This window comes from Bactrocera latifrons, unplaced genomic scaffold (genome assembly GCF_001853355.1).
Source record: "Bactrocera latifrons isolate USDA-ARS-PBARC rearing strain unplaced genomic scaffold, ASM185335v1 scaffold_7, whole genome shotgun sequence".
Classification (NCBI taxonomy): Eukaryota; Metazoa; Arthropoda; class Insecta; order Diptera; family Tephritidae; genus Bactrocera; species Bactrocera latifrons.
In genome coordinates this window covers 156,968-177,955 of record NW_017537378.1, presented here as the reverse complement: position 1 = coordinate 177,955, position 20,988 = coordinate 156,968, and the positions used below count along the sequence as shown (strand labels likewise).

The window sequence follows — 20,988 nt, the reverse complement described above, 5'->3', positions numbered from 1 at the left end:
AAAAAAAAAAAAAAAAAAAACGAAGTCAAGCTCAAGGTTTTAAGTTTCAAGTACATGTAATGACAGGAGCAGAAACGCAGAATTCTACGAAAACACAACAAAACTCAAAACTACAGAGCCGGACGGAACCAAAATGGCCACTACTAATGGGCGCATAATAACGGGTTTCTATTGCACTCGCACACACATACGCATAAACAAATACCTGCATATGTATGCATTAATGTGCCTGCAACATGCCACACGCTTCCGCTGCACAGGTGGCGCGCTAGCAAAATAATTGTGATTATGCTTGTTTTGCTGGCCAATGTGCTTGCAAGCTACTGCACGCCACACACCCAAGCATATGTATTTAAGTATGTATGTGTGTTTGTAATGGGCAAATAAAAACTAAACAAGACAGCAACGAAATGCCAGCGAGCAACATCTGCTGCAAATGAAAGCCGTAAAACCCATTATTAGAGCGTCATTTAGGAGGGAGCCGCAGCATGCGGAAATAACGGAGAGTATTAACAAATCCAGGATGCTGATGACGGTGATGACGATTATACGATGGAGGGTGGGGGGCAGGTTTAAAGCAGCGGCTAGCATGAAAAGGGTGTTCTCCACAGGTGAACTTACACTGCAGTGCATGGACAACAGCAACACCGCCATACTTGCGGCTTAGACTCACAGTTGTGCGCTTGACCGCCCAAAAGTATGCTTCCAGCTTTGCGCACACCTAATAATAACAAACGGAATGGCGAATGCAGCTACACAGTGCACAGCTAAATTTATATTTATACAAATATATGTGTGTACATGTGAGTGTACGTGTGTGGTGGCAACAATTGTATGCGACACTGCGCTGCATGTGGCCAAAATGGTCAACTGCACCGTTGGCTCGAACGAAATAAAGGAATGTGTGAAGTGTTAGAGAGAAAAGAATTTATATGGTGTATGTGTGTGTGAAGAAGTGGAGGAGCTGCGAAGCAAATGCAATAAGGATACACAAGCCGGGAATTACGGCGACAGCGCACGAAAGTGAAAAACAGAAATATTGTTCGGCGATGTATAAAGTGTTGCAAAGGACATAAAAACGAAAGAAGTGCAGTGTAAGCGGATTTATTTATAATCTCAGCTATTTAATATTTACACCGTACTAATGGTTAGCTGGCGTATATTAAAAAAAATGCAGTCTATATATATGGACATATGTACATATGTATAGTGTGCATGCACATATACATATGTATGTACATATGTATAAAAAGAGCTTCAAATTAATAATTAGACAAGTGCATAAAACACGTATGTTATGAATGGTTAATATACGTTAATACATATTATTCACATTTTAGTCTCTTGTTTGATATTATTTTTATAACAAATACGTGGCAACTCAATTGAAGAACTTTCTGTCAGATAAGTGCATAATAAGTGATGAATGCATAATAAATTTCTTTGTTTTAAAAAATATTATATATAAAATAGGTGGCAACTCTGCTGTTATATATTAATCATTTTTTGGCAAGAAAAGTTATATAAATCTTTATTTTGAGTGCGCAGAAAAATTCGTTGATTAAAAAAAAACTTTATATAAAATTAAGTGGCAGCACTGTTGAAGTAAAGTATTAATTTTTTGTGATATTTTGAAAAACGTGCATAAAACTCATTTTCAATGCATAATAAAATTTATTGTTTTAAAAAATTTTCGTATACAAAACTAGGTGGCAACCCTGTTACTATATACCACTTTTTTTCGTCATAATAGACGACTTTTTCGTTCCTTTGAGTGCGCAATAAAATTATTGATTTAAAAAGTACTTCATATAAAATTAAGTGGCAGCACTGTTAAAGTAAAGTATTTATTTTTTGTAACATTCTGTAAGACGTGTATAAAACCCATTTTGATTGGACAATAAAATTTACTGCTTAAAATACGTGCGCATAAAATTAAGTGGCAACCCTTTTGTTGTACATTACTTATTTTTCAGCAAGAGAAATTGTCTAAATCTTTCATTCATTGAAATCTAAACCAAAAGTAATTAGCCCTTTTTTTAAAAAAAATTTTTTTTATAAGTGGCAACTAAAAATTGATATAAATTTTTAAGTAAATTTTTGAAATAGTTTTAAAATTTCATCACAATTTTGATAATGCATTAAATATGAGTTGAGTCGGGTTTTTTAAGTGGCAACTCCAAGAATAAAGCGAACGACACAAACACGAATTTTGCAATTTTCTTGTTATTTTACGTGTAGATTTATTTTTTCCAAATATTTTGTTGTATGTAGTATTATATTTTTTATATATTTAAAAAAATGGCAACACCATCAAACTAGAGACTGAAAAAAATTTATATGTTTGATATTGTATTTATTTTGTTAACATAAAAAAATTATGTAACTCTATTTTCATAAACATATGGTAACGCTATGAAAAAATGTTTTCATAAAATATAAGGGACACGCATGTACTTTTAAAGTCCCTAAAACCCATGTGGCATAAATCTGTATGGCATATATTTTTTTAAAGATTGTCAACTCCAAAAAAAACAACATCATTTTTAAATCTTTTGTTATAAATTTAATAAAATGTTTTAAAGGAATGGGAATAATATATATATTTTTTTTTTTGAATGTATTAATTATATGTAGGGTGGCAACTTCGCGAAATTAACACCTCCAAACAGGTTTATCTTTCAATTTTATTTTAAAAATTAAATGGTAGCTCTATGTGAAAAATTATGTCATAAAATATAAGTATGTTTAGTACATACAAACATACATATATATGTACATATGTACTTACATACAAAAATATAACATATTCAATGATTCGAACTAAAGTACTTTTCTACCAAGTAGAATATATGTATATACATAACTACAAAATATAGAATAAATACTATTGTGACTTTACAAGTATACCATCATATGTATTCAATATACATATATAAGTCCTAAGTGGTGTATAAATGGCAAATGCTGCACTGTCCAAATGACTTACCTGCATTTCTCTAGCAGAAGCTTCGACCGACTGGCCAGCAGGCATTTTATACTCAATTTGTAATGCCCTTGTTACCAATTTACAGCATACGTTGCTTTTTTTGTTTTTGTTGTTATTTGTAGCATTTTTGAACTCATTGTTGTTTTTGTTATTAGTATTCTATTCTGTATGTTGTTCTTATTGTTGTTAATAGTATTACTATCATTTTCCCATTTTTTGCTTTCATGTAGCTGTACTATTCCTAGCCGCCTGCCCACTTCAACTCCCTCCATCCAGTTTCGCGAAATTGCGACTCACAGCTGCCCTTTGTATTAAGTCGGCATTTCCCTTTTTCTCTTTTGCTCTGGAAGGCAGGTATTTCTACCTTTTATTGGCCCACAGCTTCCATTTTGCTATTGTGATTTTTTAATGTTTCTAAAATGCGAATCCTTTAAGTCCACATTAGGCGGCTAATAAAAGCTTACCGAGTTGTACGGAGTTGCCAATGGAAATGGCAACTTGAGCCGAGTTCAAATGGAACTTGTTTCATTTATTTTGCTGTTGTTGTTTTTATGTTTTTTTTTTTTCTAGAAATAAATAAATAAGCAGTTAGGAAGTACATTAGATGTAGTAACTTGTTGTAGTTCTTGTTGTGTGTGAAATTCCGTTCTTTGGATGAAGTAATTCCTAAGTCTGTGTGCTCACACTATATACTATGTGTGTAATGGGGAGAGTTTTTGTTGAAATGTTGATGACGGCAAATCTCATTGCTTTAATGCTTTTGTAATTAGAAAGTTATTTCACCGTTAGCAGTTTTTGTTTATCGAAATGTAGGTGAGCAGCATATACCATTCGGGTTTCTTACATTAACACTAATTCCCGTTATAGCAGTAATTAAAAAATTTAAAAACAGATCGTTGTGCTAGTACTACACTAACACTACTACCAAAATTGAAATTATGTGAGAAATTATCTGAATACTGCAGTACTCGTTTTGTCTAATTTTTTTCTACTACACTCCACTGTGCACTCAACCGTAATATTTATAAATTCAGCAAATGAGTTTTATATGGATAAATAACATGAAAACTATGTGATGCGTACGGAAAGGGTGTGTTGACCGAATGCCAATGGCTAAATTGGTGTGCAAGATTTCGTTCCTGCAATTTCGTTCTTGGAGATGCACCACGTCCTGGTAGGCCTCTTGAAGCTGATGTGGATAAAATAAAGTCATTGGTTCAGAGATGATAGCTCAAAGAGATGATAGCATAATATGATAACCAAATGAAAGAAATGCGAGGAACTACGCGAGAGTGTTAACAAAAAGTCCTGAGAACTTGGATATAAAAAAGTAATGAAGAAACACGGTGTTCGCCATCAGACTTAAGCGCTACCAAAACGGATCACATTGTAAGGCGCACTCTTCCCCACACACGAAAAAAGGGCCCGACCTGGAGTAAATTCCAGCAAAAATCCTGAAAATAAACGCTGCAGAGCGACCGGCAGTACAATTGAATCTGAATCGCCTGTCCTTGAGCCGGAATATACACTGAGCCCTAGAAAAAGCAATGGCCGGTGTTAATCAGAAAGGGAAAAGGTGATCCCAAGTTGTCATCAGCAGGTCACTATGTATGCTTCACACAGCAAATACCAAGACTCGAAGCGGCAATCAACGAAGATGGAGGACTTTCCCTTACACAACATGGCTTTAGATCTGACAGATCAACTCTAGGAGCAATAAAATGCGCCATTAAAAGTGCAGAAGCCGCGCAGCGTAAATGACATAAATTCAAAAGAAATATGTTGCTGGATATGATCACTTTTCTCCAAAAAAAAAGGTTTTCAATTCAGCTACGACGCTGTATTAAAACTCTAAATGCCAATTCCGAGTGTTTTAGTGAGCTTCAGATGGCATATACCGTTGCTGAGACGACAGCACTGATGATGCGGAAGGCATTTGCCACTGCCTCGCCCGTAAAACAACTTTTTTGAGAGATTTGAAATATTAAATTTGTTTAACGCGACCGTTCACAAGCACGTAAAATGTCTGCAAATAATTTCTAAGCTTGACCTATGGTCTTACAGAACGAAATTTACTTCATCGCATTAATGACTGTGACTTGCTTATTAAACCTCAGCGAAAAGTATATTCTTTACATGAATGTGAAACACAAGAGATTATGGTCTAAACAGGATGAACCAGTTCAAACTACTTCGAAGGCTGCTAATCACTAAAAAAAAAATTATGCTGTGTGTTAGGATTTCAAAATGATCGTCTATTTAGAGCTTTTGTCAGACCACGACTAATCTTGAAGTATATTGTTATCAGCTTAACAAATTGAGAGATGCAATCAAAACGAAGAGGCAAAAATTGATCAATAGAAAAATTGGACGTGTTTCGCCAAGATAATGCGAAATATCATACAAGTTTGATGACTCGATAAAAGCTTTTCTAGCTTGATGGAATATGCTACCACCCCCACCATGTTCTCCGCCCTTTTATCGATTACTGCAACATTTGTTGTCGAAAATGGGTTGAATCGGACCCATATTTCCCTTAGCCCTCATATACTTAATATAAAGATTTTCGAATTTCCGGGTGACCTTGTACCGCATATATCGACCAATATGTGAGTTATGCCAATGATAATCAAATAGCGTGTTTTATAAATAATAGTGTATCTTTTTTCCTAAAATTGATAAATTTGTGCGAAAAAAATTTAATTTGCCTTAACTTTATTTTTAAAAGCACTGCAACTATTTTTTTTTTTTTTTGTTTAATTATTTCAAACAATTTATAATTCTCAAAAATTGTCTTCCAGATGTTGTTATGATAGTTCTCGAAAAATATTTTTAGTTTAGTTAAAAAATTCCATACAAAGCCATATTCGGATGGCAACTCTATAACGACGATTTGTTCTTCGCATTTCTGCGTAAACTATAAACATATAAAATATATACTTTAAGATGTCCGCTATATACTAGCTGAAATTTTTTTACCTAAAAAGATTTTTTTCTTTAAAAATTATGTATACACTTAAAGTTATGTATCAAATGTAATGTATTCACGTGGTACACCATGTGCAATGAGCAACAGAGAATGCATACTTAAATCAGTTGAATGTAGGCTCAGGTCATTCGATATATTATTGGACCGAGTATATCTCTTGAAGAAATGATTTCATGAAAAAACTTCACAAATCCATATGTTTCATGCCAGAACCTGATTTTGATCGGTCGGTTTGTTCGGCAGCTATATGCTATAGTATTCTGATCTGAACAATTTCTTCAGATATTACACCATTATCTCAGATAATGTTCTATACAAAATATCGTGAGGTTATCGCGTCAAATAAAAAGTTTTCCAGTACATGTACTTGGCTCCGATCGTTCAGTTTGTATGTTAGCTATAACTAATTGTGGCCTGATAGCGGCGGTTTTGCCATATAAGCTGATATAAAGGAAGAAAAGTACTCATGTAAAATTTCAGATCGATGTCTGAAAAATTGAGGGACTAGTTCTCGTATATATAGTACCGACATACAGACAGACGACGTGTGATTAATAAAAACAATCAACTGGAGAAATATCGGGTTTCCGAATATGCTTTTACATTTTTGTAACGGAAAAAAAATGTACTCTGTATTTTAAATTTTGTACAGATAATGTGGCAAAATAATGTTGAGACCTCTTTATGTGTATGTCGGAAATATTGACAAAAATTATGTTGTTTTTTCATGCCACATAAGTAGCTAAATGTCTTCAGAATTTGCACCATTCTATGCATATGTACGCATACACTCGCAGAAAAAAATCCTTAAACACGTAACGATAAGTTTTAGTAACAAAACCCCAAAAAACAAGAACAAATGAGCAAACGAAAATCCGCAAGCAACGAAAGCACTAACAATGTAATCCAAGAATTGTGTGCAGCAAAATGTCGTTAATTAAATCTGGCCTCTAACGCCACAGCCACAACATTTACACACACACTCACCCATACACATACTCTTATTATGCGCTGCAGTTGCTGGCATTGTTGTGCTCGTTTTTTTTTTTTTTTTTGAGGGACTTCGCTTATTCTTAGCAGTTTTTTCGCCGACATTTGTTTTTGGTGTTGCATGCCCGTTTTTCAGTTGGCTGCAATTTCCTGACGGTGCAAGTGGCCGGCCGCGAATTGCGTGGCAACCGAAAATTACGCGGACACATTGTTGCTTCGTAAAAACGATGAAGTGATGGCCAACCGCCGTTAAATGAAAAGCAATAACAAAAACAACAACATAAATAGTAATGAAAATATGAAAAAAAAAACATCAAGAACAAAATATTATGAAAATCCGCTTGCGAATGCTCGCTCTCATATAATTCAATCTGTCTCCATTTGTTGTTGTCATTTTACTACTTGCCGCAATTTTTGCTTATAAATTATTATGTATTCTTTTTTGCTCTCTTCTCTATGCATTGCAGGACTTCAGCGTTTCATTAGCGCCACATAGCCAACAACAAAACAATAAGAACAAGATCCAGTAAAGAAGTAGCAAAGGCAGCATAGAAGCGGCGAGCAGCAAAAAAAGGGAGAGAAGAGCACGGAGGAAAGGCTGCGAAATCCACTTGAGAGCTCTCTCAGCGCCTGTGAGCGGCGTTCTTGTTGTAGCGTGCAGTTAACTCGCTGTTCGAGGCATACTGGCAGTGTTACAATTCTTCATCTAACGGTATTCACAGTTGCTGCTGCTGTAGTTGTTATTGTAGTAGTAGTGGTAGTGCAGCACGTGCCGGCGTCATTCCGTGCTCAACACACCGTGAAATGTGCAATTCTTGGCTCCTCATAATTGCGATTACACTGGAATGCTTATGGAACTCGCAGCTGTCCGAAACATCGAAATCATGCCCAGCCGAGTGCATCTGCTTATCACAGACCCAAGTAAGTGTACAGGGCGCACAAGGGCGCAAACAAAAAATATTTAAATTATCATAATAATAATAATAAGAAAGTGAGTGGATGGTGGATGGTAGAGGAATGTGCACACAGTGGTGAGCTTTGATTTTTGCACATAAAGCTTATTTTTCGTTTTTTTTATTTAACTGTTTTTCTTTTTTAGTGTTATTGAAAAGACTCTTGATAAGTTTTGAAATAACGAGAAGGGTTAATAACTTTACTAAGTTATGCGTGTCTACGCTTAAATATTAAATGTTATTTGAGAACGCGCCTGAATGTAGGCAACAAATTAGAAAATTTTATATGAAACTGTTTCGAATCATTTCTGGATTCTTGGCCGGAGCTCAAGATCGATGAGCGAAACTATTAAGTATGATATACATATTTTATATTGAAACATCGAAATCATGCCCAGCCGAATGCATCTGTTTATCACAGACCCATGTAAGTGTACAGGGCGCAAGCAAACATAATTCTTTGATTAGAGATTTCCGCGGTATCCAACAAATAATTGCCACATTCAGTGCAAAACACCGGCATCAATGACAACTGTATGCTATAGATGTTCGATCTCAAAAACTTCTTCAAATGTTGTGGCTTTGTCTTATATAATACTCCATGCCAAGTTTCGAAGAGATGTCACGTCAAATAAAAACGGTTTCCATATGAGGACTTGCTTTTGCTGGATTAATGGCGGCTCTTATATTTTAGACTTGATAATATCGGCTCAGTTCGTCGTGCTGATAAAGTATATATACTTACAGGTTTTTTTTTTGAAAGTAATAGGATTGATTTGCTTCCGCCGCGACTGTACTTCGTAGCGTGCGAGCACCGACGGGATTTGGTAGAGGGTATTCCTAGCTAACGAGCGGCTGGTTAGTTGTCTGCGTGCACCTGGAGAATCAGGACAAACATTTTCGCGCGACGTGTTTCTGTGAGTGATGCAAACCATAAATTCAGCATTCGTTAGACCATGCTAGAATACCTGCTGGGAGACCGTGCTGGAAGTCCTGCGACTTCGACATACACCGACAATGTGAATTGTGTGCGCAAAGTTTTGAACTCAGACCGTCAAATAAGTATTCGTTGAATTGCCCAGTTGTAAAATTTATCAACATCTGCGATTCATGACATTGTAACGGAGCCTGTTGGAAGTTGTACCACGACAACGCCCCGACTCACAAAGCCTCTCTTGTGAACAGCTACCTAATCAAGGCCGGCAGCAAAACGCTTCCGCAACCATCCTACAGCCCAGATGGGACCCCCTGGAATTAAAGCAGTATTAGTTTCCGGACAAAACCTGTTTACTTCATACTGTCTCCAACTTCTCTTGCTCTTCTGAAGGTTAAAAATTTCGTGGCAATCTATAACTATAACTTTAAGCATGATGTAGTAGATTGCGTTGATCTGTGACAAGAATCCATTCATAAACCGGGTCGTATAAAAGTACCTATGGTACGAGGGGCTCATCACTTATTTATAAGGAAGCTGCAACCCTTAAGAAATAATGCTTACCACATAATAAAAGCCCACAAAAACTCGCAAGAAATAATTCTATTATGAGAGTCTGAACTTAAATAAAGAAAAATCTAGGAGTGTAAGTTCTGACAAAGAAATTATTCGATACAAGAAAGCTTTATCTTTATAATTGTCTCCAGTATTGAAGTATACGTACATATGTCTGCATTATATTTGTATCCCTAGGATTGTTTTTATACTCTCGCAACAAAGTGACGAGAAGAGTTGAAATCCGGATGTCTGTCTGCCCGTCCGTCTGTCCGTCCGTCCGTCCGTGCAAGCTGTAACTTGAGTAAAAATTGAGATATCATGATGAAACTTGGTACACGTATTTCCTAGCTCCATTGGAAGGTAAAGTTCGAAGATGGGCAAAATCGGCCTACTGCCACGCCCACAAAATGGCGAAAACCGAAAACCTATAAAGTGTCATAACTAAGCCATAAACAAAGATATTAAAGTGAAATTTGGCACAAAAGATCGCATTAGGGAGGGGCAAATTTTTTTGGAAAAGTGGGCGTGGCCCCGCCCCCTACTAAGTTTTTTCTACATATCTCGGAAACTACTATAGCTATGTCAACCAAACTGTATATAGTCGTTTTCTTCAGGCATTTCCATATACAGTTCAAAAATGGAAAAAATCGGATAATAACCACGCCCACCTCCCATACAAAGGTTTTGTTGAAAATCACTAAAAGTGCGTTAACCGACTAACAAAAAGCAAGAAACACTAAATTTTACGGAAGAAATATCAGAAAGAAGCTGCACTCAGGCTCCTTTAAAAATTGAAAATGGGCGTGGCGTCGTCCACTTATGGACCAAAAACCATATCTCAGGAACTACTCGACCGATTTCAATGAAATTCGGTACATAATAGTTACTTAACACCCTGATGACATGTAAGAAATATGGGTGAAATCGGTTCACAACCACGCCTTCTTCCAATATAACGCTATTTTGAATTCCATCTGATGCCTTCTCTGTATAATATATACGTTAGGAACCAATGATGATGCGAGAGTATAAGTAGAGTTCGGTGACACTCGAACTTAGCCCTTCCTTACTTCTTTTTTATTAGTATGAATACAAACCCTGTCATAAAACAATCCATACCACCCCAATCCCTTGTAATCCCAGCGCCGTGCATTCATTGACTGCTACTGAAATATGAAAAACCTAAACAGCTAAACGCAAAAACAACACAAGCAAATAATTTCGACTCTCAAGACTAAAAAGCTCAAGCGCAGAGCGAAATATTCCAGTTAAGCAAAGTGAAGTGAATGGTGATGCAAAATAATAAAGACCCACAAAAAAAAGCGCAACAGCTGCAACAATAATTTAACTGCAAGCTGCAGTTCACAAAGCAACAATAAAAACAACAATGGAATAACAATAAAAACAACAATGGAAAATACGAAATTAGTGGTGATGGCAGCGACTAAAGTGTTGTCAACAACAGACAGAAACATGCCGCACAACAGTAGATTCATTAATGCAGACATCTCAAACAGCAAAGTCCAACGGAGGCACGCAAAAACAATAATGATGCAACAGAAGCAAAACAAAAAAAAAAAAAAAAAGTAATAAAGACGATTTTAAAACTGAAATTGGCGAATTTGCAAAGGGGATTGAAAACAAGCAAAAATCGTGAAAAATTATGAGAACAGAAGGGCGGAAGTATGCTGTAATAAGCGCACGAAAAGTAATTAATTTATGGGAGATAATAATTCAAAAATCACGCGATTATTACTAAAATGCTAATAATAGTGGAGGAAGCGGGACTATGAACTTGGCGGATGTTATGAGAAAGGAATTTACATCTTCTCCTGTTTGGATTTGGAAATAATACCAAAGGAATCAAATTTGTAATCGGAACTGTTCAACAATCTAGCCAATGAAGACTAACACAGTCTCGGTATATAGCTAATATATCTAGTATTGGATTAAGCGTTGTCATGCTTGTATGGCTCAGTAGCCTATTTTGAAAGAGTTAAATCTGATCAGGTGGTATTTATTTGTATAAAATATTGTTAAAACCTTATGTTTATAACTCTCTTAGGGATTTCTATAAAAAATGTATTGGATCACTCTGTGAAAGCAATTAAATATATTTTCTGTAGTTTTTACAAAGCAATTAGGAATTTTTTAAATGATACAAAAAGTTAATAACCAGGGTCTCTTTCAGCTATGGTGTTAAAGTTATACATTTGATTTCAAACTCAAATTTCTATGAAGTTCTTGTTATAAGAAGCACTCTGTGTTAAGGACATACTTTTCAAAAAAGAAAAAACTTTCACTAATCAGTCAAAAATGTCCAAGATCAGTATCACAACATAGCTTGAATATGTTGCGAAAAGGGATTGATTGGGTGGCCTAATAACTTTTTTAATCCGCTTAAGGAAGCATACATTTTTGTCACACATTTTCTTTCCAGAGAACCTCACCTCTTCAGCCGTATAAGTAAGGTTCTATAAGATAAGATTTGTATAAATATATGTGAAAATAGAGTCCGGGTTAAATTTGATCAGGTAGATTTCTGTAAAGCAATTAAATATAATTTCATTAGTTGGAATTCGCAATTCGTTTTTGAACTAAGGTACATTTAAGCTTAGACACTCTTAACACTTTGTTTCAAATTCGATTTTATAGGAATCCTTCTTTATAATAGACAACCTGTGCTAAGGTCTTATTTTACATAAAAAAAACATCCACAGAAATTATCATGCTCTCCTCCAAACCATATCCGGTAAAGTACGTTTGCGAGTATAAATCAGTCAAGAAAGTGAAAGATTGAGATCATAGTTCAGCTGGCTTCGGAAAATATTAGAAAAATATACGCAAAAATATTTAATTGATTTTTTCACATATTTCCAATTCCAGAGAAACCTGATCTCATAATCATTTTCTATCCCTAACCTAGCCTAACGAAGTGCTTACTAAATTTACACTTTATGAACCTAACTCGTTAAGAGATCGAATCAAAAGAGATTCAAATTTACATATAACTTCGAACCATAGCTACCATAAATCATTTGTCGCAATTCTGAAATGCTACTTTTCAAAAACATCGTGTTGCCACCTTATTTGTCAACAAGAAACATGTGCTAAAGATGCCACCTTGACAAATTGTGAATCTCTGAAGTTGTCCTGAACTCGCGACTACTTAGCGAAAGTCCTCATTCTACAGATCTTGACAGTTTCAACTAATGGCAGGTAAAAAAAACAGGAATTATCGATAAATAAATATTTGAAGTAATAACGAAATTCTTCGAAATTATATATCTATTGTTAAGGTTTCTCAGATCAACTTCGAAAGATCAAGCTGAACCGGTAATTTTATAAATGCGAAACAAATCGAGTATTTTTGGGCAGCTCAAACAAAATTGTCAAAAATTCGATATTTTGCGCAGCTGATATATCGATATTTTGCTGAACCGATATTTTTCAATATTCGAAACATTTCAATTTTTTTCGCAGCTCATCCGATATTTTTCAATATTCGAAACATATCGATATTTTGGTAAGCTAAACCGATATTTTCAAAAATTCGAAGCCTACCTTGATCAAAATCGATATTTTCAAAAATTCGAAACAAAGCGATTTTTATGGGTCGCACAGCAAATTTTTAAAAGTTTCTACACATTTCGATTTTTGCGCAACTAAGGTCAAAAGCGAAAAACTATTTGCTTATATTCAAAGTTCGATAGGTTTCTACAAGTCTACTTCCAGATATCATGCGAGAAGAAAATTTTCGAATCTTTCTTATCGAAGAAAACTTCGAATCTCAAGTATTATCTTGCGTTATAAATGAGGCAAGTGAATTTTTATTGAGTAAAACTCGGTAATACTGCAGACAGAACAAAGGAAATTTTATGTAACTGCATTAAGAGTGCATAATATATACAGCGTGGATTTTAGACCCCGCTAGGACAACAACAATATCTTCGAATAATCGGAACGCACATAAAAGAAAAGCAATACGAAGTGACAGAAAAGAAAACTAATATATTCTCAAAGACTCGGCATTCGCAGTGATTGTGCCTCATGCCTCATGCCTTTCTACTTTTTATTTCCTTTTCAAATGATTCACATTTTTTCCGCTCCCTCATCAGAATGCCAAGAAAATGCTTATTTGCGTGATTTCAATTCGCCAGCGTATCCTGTGTTATCCACTCCAAACTGCTTGCTGCTTTTTGTCTTCATAAAACTCAAGCCCGTGGAGAAGACACTAATAGAACGCGTCCCCAATGGCAACCGCCGCGTACGCTCAATGTTGTCTGGCATGGCGCTGACAGCTACACACACACAGCCGCATAGAATTAGTTGTTGGAAATCGCTTATAGCTAGTACTCAACCCCTCCAAATCAGCTTCAGCGCCACTGCAGTGAGACCTCAATACGTTTACGCTTACGAATTGCTATTAAATTGGAAAATTTAAGTAATTTCATTATTCCAGATTAAATGTGGGTTGGTGGCTGCGGATAAAGACAGCTCATCCCGCACGCTTAGTGCGGCGTCACCGGATGCAACTGCCAAATCAGTTGCCGTCGCTTTAGCGCCTTGCGTCGCGCTATTATATGGTCAATTCCTCACTGTGCAGCCCAAGCGCTGCTCTTTGCTGTGGCTTCGGTTTCGGCTTCACAGTCGCTATGTGTGTTCAGTGCGACGCTTGGCTCCACACTCAGTTGGTTGCGTCGAACATTGCTTTGCTTCTGCTCTTCTGCGTGCGCTGTGTGTTCTCGCGTGGCATTCCATTTTTCAACAATGATGACGCGACATGAAACTTGCAATTATTGTTCTAATAAAATTGTTAGCGAAAAGGCAGTGAAGTGCAAGAATTGCAAAGATGATATGCAAAAAGTATGAAAACTAATAACGAGTCTTAAAAGAATCTGGGTGAATGGAGAATTTTGATTCGAATTTAATGTTGACTGCTTTTGGAGGTACCCAGTTGCCAGCTTTGTTATATAAATTTAAATAATCGAAATCATAAAATAAACTCAAATTGCAGCATAAAGCAAGATTCAATGACAACATTGGTGTTTAACGTAAACACCATTAATAAACACGGAGTTTAGTACACAAGAAATGATGAAGATCGTGACTGCCGGCTACGTAGAGCGATGTAGAGCTTATGGTCTAAAGAAAGTTCCTGAGTACCGTTGACGAGTTGACGCAAAGGTATCTCACCATATTAACAAATTGGAGAGTCATAAAGACATCCGTTAGCAACCAGCCGATACAGGAAATATCCAGGGCTCATCCGGGAAGCTATCATTGCAATCAAATTTCGAAGAGAGAGCAAACAAGGCAGCGATTGTCTTGTACGGCTACAAAGGAGCCATTGGCAAAAGGTGTATTCTCTCACCGAAAGTGATCCTCTGGCTCTACGATAGTCAAGACCATTATATTCTGTGGAGTCCTTATGTGGTGGAGGGCTCTAGAAAAGAACTACTTGCAAAGAAACTTGGCAGCGTATGTATCGCGCACTAAGGTACACCCCAACTATGGCACTTAATTCCGTCTTACACATTTTGCTCGTAGAAATCGTCGGAAGGTTTATGACTGCGAAAGATAGTCTGAATTCGTAAAGGAACACGTGTCTCAACACTCGGAAAGCCTCACTCACATTGACTTCATACTGGATCACATGGATCATGGAGTCACCAAACTGAGCCCTGACGGCTCCTTTTCTACCCATTTCCCGCTACCCTAAGGCACTCTAAAACCACAATCGGTAAAACGGGAGTATGTCGGTGCTCCCGTATCGCGTATCCCAGATAGCTGGACTTCACGGAACCATGACCAGCACTGGACTACCACCGGTAAATGCGCTGTCGCAAAAGCCTTGGCCATTGTCCTATTGGCGATCACGCTATAAGTCTGGGAATCCTACCAGACGCCATTTGCAGAAGCTGTATGGAAGAAAACGAGGTGAAAACAGTTCAACATTTCTTTCTTGACAGTCCTTTTTGAGAGAGGTTCTTATTTTCTCTGGCCTCTTGTAAAGCATTAAGAGTTTCAGCTTTCTTACAGAAATTGATCATGCTCCTCACGTTGAATATCTTTATATGACAGATTTTGGTTGGTCTTTTCATTTAATTTTTAGAAGTTCTCGTAGTTAATTTTCCCTCTTACGATGTCACATATTTAGATATATTATTGATCTGTTTCGATCTCTGTTTAGAGCTATTGAGTTTCATATCAGTTTAGAAAAACTTCTGCGATATACTCTAGGTCCATAGAATTTCGCAATGGCGTAGGAGCGGTTCGTCGACTAATGTACGCTAAGCCCATTAGTCCTATGCCATAGCGCAGGGTGATAATGGAGACCTTTACGTATTACTTCGGCTTTGCAATAGCCAACGACTCCTCACCCAATCAAACCTGGTGAAGTTGCTTGATGTTTATTCTTGAGAGAATAGAAATTCCCCGGCTGTCGCAGTGAACCTCCCTAAAGGAACTTGCACTTCCTAACAGTATGTCTAGCGCTACCTTAATAGAAGCCACGTCAGCCTGAAGGACGCTACAGAAGCCCGTTAGTCTATAGCTAATGTTGACGGAGAGCTCCTTAAGAAAACCGTATAAAAATGGAGGATACAATTTCGGAATATAATATTTGTTCGGACCCCTTCACAAGCCCCCCTTCCCACACATTTGTCATATGAAAAATGGTATTAAGTGCTTTGGTGTAGTCCGGAGTGCAACAGCCGCTCTTGCGATAAAGCAATATAAAGTACCAAATGCCTTCTTTACGATCGCTTTGAGCCTCCCACAAATTTGCTGAGGTTGTGAATGTCAGTTTTGACTATATTTTCTTGTTTGATGAAAGTAACACACTTCATACTCACTATTGCAAAGGCTGTATTATAAAGTGCTTAGCCGTTTCCACCTCGCTCTTCTCTATATACCTTTGACAACCAGCGTCCTTTGACAAATATTTTCTGAAGCATTTATTTAAAGCTATCGATCTTAAAATTTCAGTTTGAGCATAAACGCCTCCAACCTAACCTCACAATCTGAGTTCGCACACTCAAAACGAGAGTTTATCACAATTAAAACTGAGAACAAATGAAATTCGACCATAAAAGTCAACTTAATATTCATTCAACAGCCAGAATGTGAAATTTACTTCCGCACCACTGCAGTCCCCCAGCACCTGGCGTGCGACTGGCTGGCATGCATGTCTAATTTAATTCAATTTAGTTGAATAAGTTGAAAAGGAAATCAGTCAAAAATCACGCGCATTTAATGGCGCTCATGATTTGGCACTTCCGCGTGCGGCTGTGGGGGCACCACTCGAGAAGTCGCCACACAATACACCAAGAACGAGACATAGTCGAACGCACTACAATGTAGCGCCTACATAGCAGGCTCGGGTGCCATAAACGATTCGAAGGAGAGGAAGGAGAGAAAGAAGAGGAGGCGTATGCAGAAATAATCAATTTTCCACGCTAAAGAAGACACAAGCAGAGGTGGAGGGACTACGCCGACCCAACTCGATTTAATTTAATTTGCTACAATAATGGCGCATATTCAATTTACTCACGAACGCATTTAACGCCATAAAGCGGCACTGAGAAATGAAGCCGGATCCGAAGTGAAAACAAAGGCTATGAAAAAAGCGTGAAGAAATTGTGGAAACAAAACCATAAACATGAACATTAAGATGCGTGAAAATAGATATGCGGATGAATGTGCAGACAGACGGACGGACCACGAGACGGACAGACAGTTTTGCAATAAAAATTGCGCTGCTGGCGGGCGCGATGTTACGCACGAAGCAGACGCAAACGCGCACACTGCCACGCCACGACAACGCAGTAGTTCACACCTTGACTTGTCAGAGCAAACACACACAGCGCGACGCGACTCCCTGGAGTACACTATATAACGGTTGTTTTTGTTTGCTTTCTATTTTCCGCTTTTGTTTGCTTAGTTTGTGTTGCGTTGCGCATTTCTCTCCGCCCTTCCACACGCCCCGAGTATGTACTCAGCCACAAGGCAAACAATTATGCTATTAGCACGACCCCCGCTGTAGTGAACTCGAACTCACTAATTCTTTGTCTATTCCCACAGGTGCTGTGTAACACTGGCGGGCTGGCGCAGATTCCGTTGCGGCAATTACCCTCGACCGTGGAGAATCTCGCATTAACGAAAAACAATTTCCCAGTCATAAAACCGGACTCCTTTGCCGGACTGCGCGCGCTAAAGAAGCTCTCGTTAGACGGCAATAATATAACGCGCATCAAGCAGTTCGCCTTTCGCGGTTTGCCGCGACTCAAAGAGCTCTCCATACAGTACACACCATTGCAGACTGTCGCCCAGTTCGCCTTTGCCGGCTTGCAGAATCTCTCGACTATACTGCTGAGTCACAATCAAATCGCGACTATCGAGGGTAACGCCTTTGCCGGCACATCGAATGTGAAATTGATTTTACTCTCGAACAATCCGCTTATACGCATCGACAGTTCGGCATTCTCGAGCCTCACCAATGTCGGTCATCTGATATTGCCGTCCGGCATACGCACGATCGAGCCGGATGCCTTCCTCGGCATGGACACGGTGGGTTTGCTGAAGCTCGCGTACATGGATTTGAAGGAGCTCTCACCATACACCTTCCGCGGCCTGACAAATGTGCTGCTGCTGACGCTGCAAGAGTCCGATTTGGGCATTATATGCGCGGACGCTTTCACCGGTCTATCGCAGGTGGACAAACTGCAGATATTGAATAACAAAATCGATTTGATTGAAGAGCTCAACTTCACCTACACCGCAGATATCAAACTGCTCAAATTCCACGGCAATCATGTGCTGGAGACGCCCGATCCCAATTCGATAATCATCGACGGCGTCTCACAGCTGGAACTGGTGAACAATCACTTTCCCTGCGGCTGTCACATACATACGCTGCTCGACGGCCCACTGGTCGAGGGCGCACACAATCTCAGTGAATTCCTGCTGAAGAACTACTGCATTTCGCCGCTGGATGTGAACGGTCGCGCCATGGCCGAGCTGGACATCGATTCTATTGGTCGCTGTCAGGATCAGCTAACGAAGGGCAATCTCGGCTCGTCCGCCGCGTCAATGGCGCTGAGCGTGAATGTGACCTTGCTCATCGCAGCGGCGACAATTGAGCTGCGCATCTTACGCACCCTCTCGCAGCAGCTGCTGTTGTTGTGGCAGTATCGTGCGCGTGGCTCGCGCGGTCGGCGGCGCCGCTGGCACCTCGTCGGCAGATAAATCCACGGCGGTGTCTACACAGTTAGTGATATACAAACATACATTTAAGTACATGTAATTATGGCAAATTTTATTATGCGTCAATTTGCGGCGAATTGATGGCGAATTGTGTAAGTAAGTACTGAGATTTATTGTTTAAGTAGCGGCGCGCGGTGCGTCTAGCACGAAATAACTAATTAATTACTGCTAAGCTTAAGGAAAATGCCACAACTAATTAACATAAATTGCTCATTTAGTTTAGGTATTTAATATTAACGATAACTAAATTATCTTTATAATAATAAGAAATGTAAAAAGGCTAGTTTACTGCGCAGAGTGTTCAAAAATTTTTTAGAAATAAAATATGTTAGTTAATAATAATTTTTTTATTTAATAATTTTTAAAATTTTTTCCTATTATTTATTGTATCATATCTCACATTTATTGTTGTTGTGGTCATAACGGTTACCTAGTCCCCGTTAGGATGGTAAGGATTAGATAAGTTTTCAACGAGGCAGGCCCAGGAAACGTGCTGTTTCGACAAGGTCGGACCATATGGACTAGATGTTTAGGGTTAGCAGGGCATACAAAGAGGTGGCTGGTGTCATCAGAGGACACGTTGCTCGCTGGACATGTATTTCATGTGTCAGACTCGCTTCTGGATAAGTAGGAAGATTTTTCCCTGTTACACTATCCAGAACGAAGCTGCGCAAGTATCATTCTCGATTCTGACGCCAACTCGTCTGCAGTGGGTGGTGGTTTGCCTCCAATTATGCCAGTCAATGAGAGATCGGTAAGTGTACTAATGGCTCCACTGTGAAGGGCAGTCAGTGCATGTCTGATGCTTGTTGCGAACAAAGTCTGTTCAGCGTATTGTTTTGTGTTGTCGACATTGTTGAGGAAGGACCTCTTGATGCTTCTGGGAGACGGTTTCGCTACAAGCAGATGACTGCAGGAATGATTTCTACAAAAGCACCCTAGCAGAAACTGCTTGGATTCCATTATCCTCTATAAATGAGATCATTTGGGTTTCACTTTCACTATACAGTTGTTCGATGGGAGACATCAAGAGGCATCCTGTCGTAGCTCGGAGCAAAGTGTTCTGACAAGTCTGGAGCATTCTCGTCCGCATTTCACTGCAACCAGGCGAACATTTTGGTGGATCGTAGTTGCAGACCGGCCGATCGATTATCTTGTATGTAGTCAACAATGAGACTTGAGGATTTTGTTGCAGCTCTGTGCTTTGGCAATAATCGCGGTCGTGTAAGGAGTAAAGGAGCGCAAGCTGTCGAATGTCGCACCTGAAATCTTAGGGTTGTTAACAGTTGGAATTTTAAAGCCATCGACTGCAATATTAAGGTCAAGTCTGTACTCCTTGGTCCAGTTAGTGAATATGGTCGCTGGGGATTTAGTGAGTGTTAAGTTCCGTGTTGCGAGGAAGCGAGTAACGTCTGAGAAAAAACCGTTAACGTTTAAGTATATGCCGTCTGTTCCATTTCCTGACGTGCAATAATCAGCTTACGCGGTGATAGAAACTCCCTCGGGTAGTTGAGAAAATTTCGAGATGTAGCAGTTAAACAGCAACGGGGGAGAGAACACCAACATGCAGAACCTCTTGTTTAAATATTCTCTATTTAAAATTTTTACCTCGAAACAGTACGGAAAATTGTGGACCACTCAGGTAGTCCACTTCTTCAGCCCTGGAAGGATTCTCACATATCATTTACTACGGCAACCCTACTTTTGATAAGTTGCATTTTATAAAAATTTTTGGTTTTTTTTACACATACTGCTTTTATTAAAATAAATTTTTTGGCATTGAAAAATTTAAAGAAATATGCTTAACAATAAAAACTACTTACACATGGCAACCTTGAATTTATTGAAACAGCAATTTTTTGAAATTATTATTAAATTTCTATTCAGGGAAATACTAAAAGCTTAAAAAATAATACAGTTGTCAAGTTTATTTAAATCATAATAAAATTGCTTCTTTTAATAATTTTTATAAAATTTTTTTTTTTTTTTTTTAAGAATGAAAAATAAAATTTTCGCTTCTCAGTAACATACTTGTATATAACAATACTTATACTTAGACCCGTTTATCTGTCAACTGGATTTATAATTCTTTTAAAGGTTGTATTTTTAATTAAATTTTTAAATACCTCCAATGTCTCTTACATCCACATTGATCTACCTTTTTTTTAGTTTGACATGTGGCAACTCCATTTACAAACTTTTAAAATCATAGAACAACTATTTTGAAATTAATTTTAAAATTTAGCTCTGTTGAATGTATTAACGGTATAAAACTATCAATCCTTATCATTTCAATACCCGAAGAAGA

At 38.0% G+C, this 20,988-nt stretch overlaps 1 protein-coding gene across 1 annotated transcript; it reads left to right on the top strand.

Moving 5' to 3' along the window:
* The first annotated feature begins 7,772 nt into the window (after positions 1-7,772).
* LOC108975766 (insulin-like growth factor-binding protein complex acid labile subunit) lies at positions 7,773-18,662 on the top strand. The gene is made up of 2 exons (XM_018944479.1): positions 7,773-7,889; positions 17,499-18,662. The coding sequence occupies exons 1-2, from the start codon at positions 7,773-7,775 to the stop codon at positions 18,660-18,662; spliced, it is 1,281 nt and encodes a 426-aa protein (XP_018800024.1).
* The last annotated feature ends 2,326 nt before the right edge of the window (positions 18,663-20,988 follow it).